The sequence below is a fragment of the Poecilia formosa genome, unplaced genomic scaffold, assembly GCF_000485575.1.
Source record: "Poecilia formosa unplaced genomic scaffold, Poecilia_formosa-5.1.2 Scaffold205, whole genome shotgun sequence".
Taxonomy (NCBI): Eukaryota; Metazoa; Chordata; class Actinopteri; order Cyprinodontiformes; family Poeciliidae; genus Poecilia; species Poecilia formosa.
The window spans coordinates 495,465-505,406 of record NW_006800144.1 but is presented as its reverse complement, the minus strand read 5'-3'; the positions used below and the strand labels follow the sequence as shown (position 1 = coordinate 505,406).

At 36.5% G+C, this 9,942-nt stretch overlaps 1 protein-coding gene across 1 annotated transcript in view; it reads right to left on the bottom strand.

Annotated features, from left to right (window-relative positions):
- Nucleotides 1-8,278: 8,278 nt before the first annotated feature.
- The window catches only part of LOC103148419 (tumor suppressor candidate 3-like), a 34,312-nt gene continuing 32,648 nt past the window's right edge, over nucleotides 8,279-9,942 (bottom strand). Inside the window, exons 5-6 of the mRNA XM_007567182.2 lie at nucleotides 9,360-9,500; nucleotides 8,279-8,672 (exon numbers count right to left, since the gene is read on the bottom strand). Of these exons, the coding sequence (XP_007567244.1) occupies nucleotides 8,577-8,672; nucleotides 9,360-9,500 (237 nt within the window). The 3' untranslated portion in view covers nucleotides 8,279-8,576. The remainder of the gene's footprint in view (nucleotides 8,673-9,359; nucleotides 9,501-9,942) is intronic.

Genomic DNA, 9,942 nt, shown 5'->3' with positions numbered 1-9,942 from the left:
AAAGGCAAACCATAATAATGTCAACCCATAATCAGTGTGGGCCGATAACCTTTACAATTAGCCAAATTTATCCCTTTTCCATCCGCTATGGTGTATTTGTGTATACAGTGTGTGCCTGAATCTGTGCTTTGGATTTGTTTTGGGCTGATAAAGGTCAGGAGGCACTCAGACAGGGAAGATGATAAATGGAAAAATCAACAAAACAGGGAAAAAAAAAACAGTGAGAAGAAGGCAAATACCATATAGAAGAGATACGAAGTGAAAACAGGTGTATAATTTACACCAGGAGGTGATTTATAATGGCTGTGTTCAAACTGCTATTATGATAGGAACTGGGTTTTTTTCAAGTTGTTGAGGACAAGAGTGTCAGCTATGATAAAACCTAAAACAAAGCTGATCCTCAACAACAAAAAAATAACCCATTTATCTATCACTTCTAAAAAAATAAGGGAAATAGTTGTTGGTTCACTGAGTCTTAAGTAAATAAGATCTACTTTAGTCACAGGTTTATGTTTCACAATTTCATCATCTTCTCGATATTTATGCAATGCGGTGTTTACACACTCCATTGAGATTTCAGCTTAATTACTCTGGAGTCAGTTAAAGCAGTTTGAAGTGTTTTTTCTCTTATCCATATTTCTTTTGAGGAGACGTCAATCATCAAAATGAGATAACTTCCATTTCCTCAGCAGGCTTAGTTATACTACTAATTTAGTTTTTTGGACTGCATCCAGTCTAGCTGGAGTGGTGGCTTAATGCCATTTTAATTAAAAGGTTGTTATGATGAATTAAGCGTTAAGGCCTTTCTTATCGGTGGAATTAAGAAAGAGTTAGTGTTCAAAACACAAACATTTTTTAACTTTTGTTAAAGTTGACTCACCTCAAAATTATTGCAATAACAATCACTGTGAAAAGTATAAATGCAGTAGTCCTGAGTGGGACGGTAAATGGGGCTTGTAGACCAGCAATACAAGTGCTGTGATCAAAATGGCAAAGTTCAATTTTTTGACAGAAGTTCATGAAAACAGAAAAACCTGTGAACACATTAACTCTCACTATTTTTGGAAGATTATAATTTGGCTCTGAAAACCCATATAGGGTTACAACCTACCATGAAAACAGCTACCGTTGTGTGACCTCCACATCCAGCACTCAGTACTTTAAGGATTGTGGAGAATTTATCTGTTCTCCATGCTGAGTTTTTGATGTATGAAGTTGAAGAAGAGTCAGTGAGTTGAATTCATGAATTCATTTATTAATACTAAAATCCAGCTGGTCCATTTCTAATGCTACCATTAGGAGCAAACAGACAAAGTTTTCCATTACTTTTGTTAGCCTCTATCCGAGCTACGCCCTAAACAGGGCGTTCCCTAGTGGTTCATACCCTTTAACCCTTAGCTTTGAGTGCGTTTCCTAACATGTCATTTCCTTTAGCTTTAGCTTTACAACTGGCTAAAAGAGATGGAAGGAAAAATACAGAATTATGTATTCTCAACAGGATGTTTTTGCAAAAGAACTCTCTCACTGGAAAGTCAGTGTTGGCCATGACTGTGCAGAATGATATTTAATGTAAAAAAAAAAAAAAGATGTTTTAATAAATTAAATAATTATCTAATTACTTTTTTAAAATCCCTGCAAGTCATTATCAATATTATGAATTATTGTGACTTTATGTGAAGAAGCAGTTTAAATAGGTCACCATTATGAATGTTTTTGTTGTTTTTACCACCAGTGAAATTAATTAAATTTTGATCATACAATTTATGAGGGTACACTTTTATATGATCAGACTAGAATAATATTACTAGTAATCAATTATTCCTGAGACAAAATCAAAATGAATTTGCATTGAGTACTAAATGTACTGTAATTATACCCACACAGATTTATACACAAGCCCTCAATTTAACAGTAACTTACAATATTGTTCCTCTGCACTCAATGTTCTGACATAATCAGGTATTATTTATGTAAAGTAATATGTTCATCTAACCTTTTTTTTTTTACTTGTGATAGGATCCTTTTTAAATAAGTAGATACCTGTAAACTACACCATAAATGTACCTTAGTTCAGGTTTAGTCCTGTTTCTCTAACCAGTAGTGACGAGTCTATTTGCTATTATTGAGTTAATGCTCCTTTTTCCAGATTGCAGCAAAGCGGCCATGTTCGTCTCCATTTATTTAATCTCTTCAGCAAACTCAATAAACGAGGTTAAATCCAGTCGGGTTTTACCATCTGGTTCTCATCATTATTCACCCCAATAATTCAGAGCTGAGCTGAATTGTAACACCAACATTTAAATGTGTTGAAACCGACTACCACAGCACAATTTGCACTGTAAAGTCCTCTCCATCCACGACCAACATTTTTAATTGCGACTCTTGAGGTTTAAGCTCTGCTTAACGAGAACTCTGCCGTCTAGAAGGGCTGCAGTTTGGATCAGCTACAGTCAGTGCAGCTTACACCAAAAATGATCCGTAGAATGGTAAGCATGTGATTGGAAATTACGACGCTGAATATGTTTTGCTGCAGACACGGCAACAGCTTGACGAAAATCTAATGTCAGCTGGCTGAGGAAGTACCCACCGGAACGCACCCACTAACTTTAAAAAGAACGAAAAAGGCAGGCAGAGCTTTTCTGCAGGCAGCAAATGTCCACATCGTGCATAGCTTGAGGATTTTCCTTTGCATTTAAAAAAACCCCAAAAGTTTAATTAGAATTATTTGACGTTTGACTTTTCTTAACCCCATATTAGCAAAATTGTGGAAAAAGAAATGAAAAAGTAGTTTTATGTGTCAATACATCTNGAAGGAAAAATACAGAATTATGTATTCTCAACAGGATGTTTTTGCAAAAGAACTCTGTCTCACTGGAAAGTCAGTGTTGGCCATGACTGTGCAGAATGATATTTAATGTAAAAAAAAAAAAAAGATGTTTTAATAAATTAAATAATTATCTAATTACTTTTTTAAAATCCCTGCAAGTCATTATCAATATTATGAATGATTGTGACTATGTGAAGTAGCAGTTTAAATAGGTCACCATTATGAATGTTTTTGTTGTTTTTACCACCAGTGAAATTAATTAAATTTTGATCATACAATTTATGAGGGTACACTTTTATATGATCAGACTAGAATAATATTACTAGTAATCAATTATTCCTGAGACAAAATCAAAATGAATTTGCATTGAGTACTAAATGTACTGTAATTATACCCACACAGATTTATACACAAGCCCTCAATTTAACAGTAACTTACAATATTGTTCCTCTGCACTCAATGTTCTGACATAATCAGGTATTATTTATGTAAAGTAATATGTTCATCTAACCTTTTTTTTTTTACTTGTGATAGGATCCTTTTTAAATAAGTAGATACCTGTAAACTACACCATAAATGTACCTTAGTTCAGGTTTAGTCCTGTTTCTCTAACCAGTAGTGACGAGTCTATTTGCTATTATTGAGTTAATGCTCCTTTTTCCAGATTGCAGCAAAGCGGCCATGTTCGTCTCCATTTATTTAATCTCTTCAGCAAACTCAATAAACGGGGTTAAATCCAGTCGGGTTTCACCATCTGGTTCTCATCATTATTCACCCCAATAATTCAGAGCTGAGCTGAATTGTAACACCAACATTTAAATGTGTTGAAACCGACTACCACAGCACAATTTGCACTGTAAAGTCCTCTCCATCCACGACCAACATTTTTAATTGCGACTCTTGAGGTTTAAGCTCTGCTTAACGAGAACTCTGCCGTCTAGAAGGGCTGCAGTTTGGATCAGCTACAGTCAGTGCAGCTTACACCAAAAATGATCCGTAGAATGTTAAGCATGTGATTGGAAATTACGACGCTGAATATGTTTTGCTGCAGACACGGCAACAGCTTGACGAAAATCTAATGTCAGCTGGCTGAGGAAGTACCCACCGGAACGCACCCACTAACTTTAAAAAGAACGAAAAAGGCAGGCAGAGCTTTTCTGCAGGCAGCAAATGTCCACATCGTGCATAGCTTGAGGATTTTCCTTTGCATTTAAAAAAACCCCAAAAGTTTAATTAGAATTATTTGACGTTTGACTTTTCTTAACCCCATATTAGCAAAATTGTGGAAAAAGAAATGAAAAGTAGTTTTATGTGTCAATACATCTGTGTGCGTCTGTGGGGGTGACCGCAGTTTGCTAGCTAGTGCTTCTTTCATGAGCTAAATGTGGCTGCACGTTGAAACTAACTGAAAATGAATAAACAGACTTTTAAACAACTATAGCTGCAATATGCAACCTTTACAACAACACGTTTTCTCCATATTTGCTAAAACTGACACCGTGTGAGATAGATAATCTTTGGGAAAAAAGATCAAGCTCCTCCACCTCATCTTGTGGTTTGCAAAAATGCATCACTAACAGTCAAAAGCAACCAACCAGAGCCAGGAGGAGTGTCCTAGAGCTGTCAATAGTGTTTGTGTACATGCTGCTCAATGTTCTAATGGAAGAATAAAACACTCACTGTTTCAGGAGAAAACAGTTCATCTGGCATTATTTATAACCATGCTAACTGGCCTTATCATTCATTGCAGGTCATGTTGCGGTAAACTAGCTTTAGCATTGCAGAAAGAAAGGGCGAGAGTGTGAGTGGCGCATTCACGAGGGTGATTGACAGAGCTTTAAGCCTCCTCCTAGCTTTGACTGGTTGTTTCTGACTGAACATTGTATTTCTACAGTTGGTACTTGGAGCACCGGAAAAAGGCAAAAGAGCTAAATTTTTTCACAGATTATCTGTCTCATTATGCTGTCACGACATAATAATGAATCATTTTAACACATGTAAAAAATCATGTTCTGTAAAACTTAAAAACTGCAGCTTTAAATCTCGACAAAACACTTGATAAAAAGAGCAGAAATGAAGCAAATGCTGCCACTTCACCTATTTCTCTTCTGGATGTCAGACAATAGGAAGTGATCCTGCCTACAGTTGGGCTTTCGTTCTTTCTTTGCCTTTTTTATTATTCAGTCTAACGTGTAACAAATATGCTATGTAGGCATGTGCATGCTGTGCATGCTATGCACGTTTCTGTGTCGCATTGTGCGCGTTTGGTCTTGTGTGGGTCAGCTGCGCCGTGTTTGTGTGCCATGCGCATCACGCCACATATTGGTGCGGGCCGGGATGCTCTGAGCTGGTTTTGAGCGTTGGGGATGTGATTGGGTTCGTGTTCCGATGACATCCTGCAGCCGTCCCTGGCCTCACACACGTTTCTTCAGCCTCTGTCGTTCTTTTTGTCTTACTCTCGAGTTCGTGCCGTCATTAGCCGCGTCGCAGTGTTCAAAGGGTTGTGACAAAAACGTATTTTTTGGAGTCATTAGATTGTGAAGCTCAAATAGAGAACACACAACCGCTTCCTCCCAGGGAGCGTACAAGTGCTGCTGACTGTGTAACAAATTTGTGCCTGTCAAATTTGTGTATAGCTTTGTTAAAGCTAACCTCCACCATGTCCCATTTTGTGAGGGTATAAGCACAAAAAAAGGAAAAAAAAAAAAATGAGCAAGCGGTATTTCGTGGCTGCACAGTGTGACGCACAGCAGCTCCATCTACTTTGTTGTGCCATTTGTCAGTTGACAAATCCTTTCAATGGAGTCTACCTGGCTTCGCTCGCTCATCATTTTAAAGGAATTACACTGTCTGGGAAGATGAAGGGATTAGAGAAGGGGGATGAGAGAAAGTTATATAAAAAAAGGCGAGGGAGGAGTAGAAAAAGGAGAAGATGGGAATCTATTCAATATGGTGAGCACAGCGGCCATGAAGCCATTCACTGTCACAACACACAGAATGAGAGAGAAAGGATCCAATGTGGCTAATCCTTAACTATTTCAGTCTGTTAGCCCAAGAACGTCAAATGTAGAGGGTTAGCATGCATCGTGTCGCTGTGCTCCATGTCATCAAGACTGCTGCGCTTACAAGAAATAAAGCATGTACAGCTGAAACTCATGCTGAGAGTTTTACAGATAAATAAATCTGACACAGTCTCTCATTTTTGTGGCATTTGAAATTAAGTTAGTAATTCTGACCGACCTAAAACAAGAGACGCTTGGTCTGATTCATCTTCAGACAGTGAGAAAAAAAAGTTGCATTTATTTTTGTGTATGTAAACTTCTGGTTTCAACTGCACGCGTTTCACTTTCTGAAAAGAATTACAGAATAAATTAGCTTTGATAATATTCTAATTAACTGTGAAACATTCACACTGTAGTGACGCCATCAGGCATTCAGCAAGTTTTTTCCCCCTCAATAAAAATAGAAACTCTGGGGAAATTCAATGTGCCAGCAACAAGTTAAAGGCAAATAAAAATAAGCATGTTCAAAGTAAGCAAAGAAAAACAAAAATAAGAATGAAAGATTGTACAATAAAGGCAAATTTCCAACAGAAAACACTTTGGTTATGCATTTCCGTAGTAGCTGCAAAGTGCAAACAGCGTGCTTTAAGTTCTCCTCTGTTCTTATGTAATCGTACACTGATGCAGCCGTTTCTGAACCTATCTGAAAAAATAAAAATAGTTTATGCCTGCTTGGTAGGAAATCTTTTATGACCTGCTGACCAATGCATTTAAAAAATATGCCCATAGCTCCAGTTTTTAAAACTGCTGAATTAATTTCTGCTTATATCCAAAAGCCCGTCTTAACACTTGACTAAGCTTTAATGCTGCCATCATCACCGTGTTCAGTCATCTAAAGGGCAGAACATGGTATTAAAATAAAAAAGGACAGACAGGCAAGAAGGAATTATTCAGATTAGCTATATACAAAAAACACACTTCAGCTTAAGAACTGCTGCATAATGTGTGAATAGTCAGAGATGCAAAAGATGGACTGGAAATGGAGAATAAATGAGCAGAGAATGACGGAGTCAGGGAACGAGCAAAGAAAGGAAAAGCAAAATTCACAACGTAACAAGGATTATTAAGCATGTGGGATTTGTCACCATTGTGTAACTAGGGATTTAGAGAATACATTGTAAACAAAAGGAATATTTTCAATCTCTCTAGGCTCTATTCTTACCTTATGAATCTGCTGTGGCAACATTTGGTTTCACTTTTATTTGAATAGTGTGCATTTATCATACCGTTTATCATTCATCATGATAAGAATGTTGATTTACGCATCGTCTGGATTGATAGTTTTAGTATTTTTTCCATTTGTTTGTTCAATGATAGTGTCATTACATTTGAAAATAAAATTAAATGCAGTTACTATGTGCAGTTTAGTGGTACAAATCATACTTCTGTCGGTTACTGGTGTCCTACAAAAAAAATCATATTATCAATGGGTGTGTTTCTCAAGAGCAGTACTTGAGTTTGCCATCATACAGTTGTAGAAACACAGAGTAATAAATAGTTGTTTTATTATTATCACAACAGTACTACAAAATATCGTGATAAAACTTTAAATCCATATCACTCAACTCAAAGTGCAACACATGTAACGAGAGTTTAAGTTGCAGTGAAGATGAATGAATTTTATCTTTATGAAGTAACAGCTGCAGAAAAGAAAAAAAAAACTATTTTTATTTGCACTTAAGTGATTAAATGTGGATTTAGGGTTTTGGTCACATTTACTTTCACTTTGAAGTGCAGAAGCTCATCTGGGCGAAAACAAATCCGGCTCAGAGGGAAAGTAGCAAAGAGCCGGGCTTGGCTGCAGAAATGACAGCGAGAAGAACCGGTGAAGGCTAAATTAAAAGCCGCACTGGATGACTGTGTAGCCTATCATCAAAAAGTTTGAAAAATGACAGAGGTAACATCCTCTGATAAATAGACCGCCTTTTACACCGAGCAAGAAAGAAGTGGTGGAATGGAAAAAGTGAAGAGGGGAGGGGGGTCGAAACGTGTGTTTTTATTACTCTGTGGGAGTCTGTGTGGACGTCTCTCCACTGTGTGTTTGTGCAGAGCTCTGCTGCCTTTCAATAGCAGATTTTTCCCCCTGTTTCTGTGTGAAATTGATCAAGTGTGTCCACAAAAACCTCACGGCTCACTTGTGTATTTGACCTTGTCCCTGACTGATGGTGGAAGAGTTTTTGTGCATGTGTGCATACAAATGTCTGGATGGCATTTGAAGCAATATCTTTTTAGTTGTGCTTCTAAAGTACCATCTATTGTGTTTTTTGTTTTTTTTTGTTTTTTTCTTTTCAAACATCCCACTCATTACTCCTTCAGCATCCATCCTCAAGCTCCTTTCATTTTTTTTTGTATCAACTTCTCTCCACATAATCATTTTCTTCAGTTTTCAACAGATTTTCCTTTTAATTTCACACATGAGTGAACAAACTTAAATGATGACCAGCCAATTCGCACCTATGTGACGGCTTGCACATGCATCGTCAGTAAGAAGCATTTACCTAAAAATAAAATGGACCGAAACAAAAACGTAAAAACAGAGAAACATTAAAATGTCACAAAGTATAAACAAACATTTTAAAAAGACAAAGAAACAGATCAGAGTACCAGAGAAAGGTTAAGTTGAGGAAGAAGGTTGACATATTATATTTTTTAAAACATGGAGGGACATAAACATAAATGTTTGTGTTTCATACCACTTGTCCGTTCTGTGGATTTTTGTGGGCGTAGGGAGGACCTCGAATGTGATTCCACATCTGTCCAGATGTCATTGCAAAAACCACACACTGTTACAGAGAGAAAACAACAAGAAGAAGAAATACACAGAAATTGAGAGAGCTGAAGTCTGAGGGGAGGCAATAATGAGAATTTTAACTAAATACATAAAATAAGGCAATGTCATTATTTTAAAAAAAATGTTCCAACACAATTTTCAATTTAAAATTCCACATATTTCACACCTTGTTTTTTCAGTAATTGTCTAATTGTGTCCCACAAAACATAAAATCTTGATGAACTGAGATCAGCTCTGTTGTAAGATGGTTAATGCTTAAACGTGTAAGATCTGAAGGAAATTATTTTACACAGTTTGTGATCTTTGATGTCTTATCACACCATGATGTCCAATTAAACCTCAGTCTAGAAAACTGAATGATTAATTTTTAGGTTCTGTCAGTATCTCAAAAACCCAAGTGATTTTGACATTTAAAAAAAAAAATAAAGTCATGTGCTACATCAAAGACAAAGGGTGGAGTTTAAACATAAATACATCTAAAAAGTCCTTCATTTTTCATAAAATTGAAAATAGTATTATTATAAAATAGTATTGTGCTTCTTCATTTATTTAAAAAAATACATATTTCATTGTATACCATAACTTTCCCTTTGAGGATTAGAAGGTTTTAACACTAAAGTTGGTGTGCGTGCGTGTGCGCGCGCCTGTGTGTGTGTGTGTGTGTATTCAGTTATCATACCAAAGCAGCCATGGCCCATCCAGTCTTGTTATATATGAATTCCAAGTTGTTTCTCCTCAGATACAGCAAACCTCCAACCAGAGACACCAAAAGAGCCAAAGCAATAGTACCGGAATAATTTGGAGGACGGAAGACACGAATCTAAGAGGGAGATAAGAGATCAGCAAATCAATACAACAAAGAAAAAAGGCCTCAAATAAGTGCTACAAGAGCATCTGAAACCTGAACCAAATATTCTCTTTGTACAAATCCAGAGTAAAGCACAGGTTTCAACCTTGAAAACGTAAATTAAATTCTGAAATGAATTCCAGTGATGCATGTGGCAAGAATTTATGATTTTTAAAAGCACAGCAACTCACAAAAATAATGTCTCTCAAATAATAGTGGTATGCAGAGCAAGATGAAAAACTTTATTGTGCATAAAATGTTATTTTGGCAAAACTAACTTTTATGCTTCCCAACTTATGCAATAACTGTACATAAGTTCATCATATGAAGAAGCAGTCATTAAAAATGATGTACTTAAATGGCAGGATTATAAATAGAAGCAAAATGTTTGGAAGAAAGCTTGAACATAATCTTT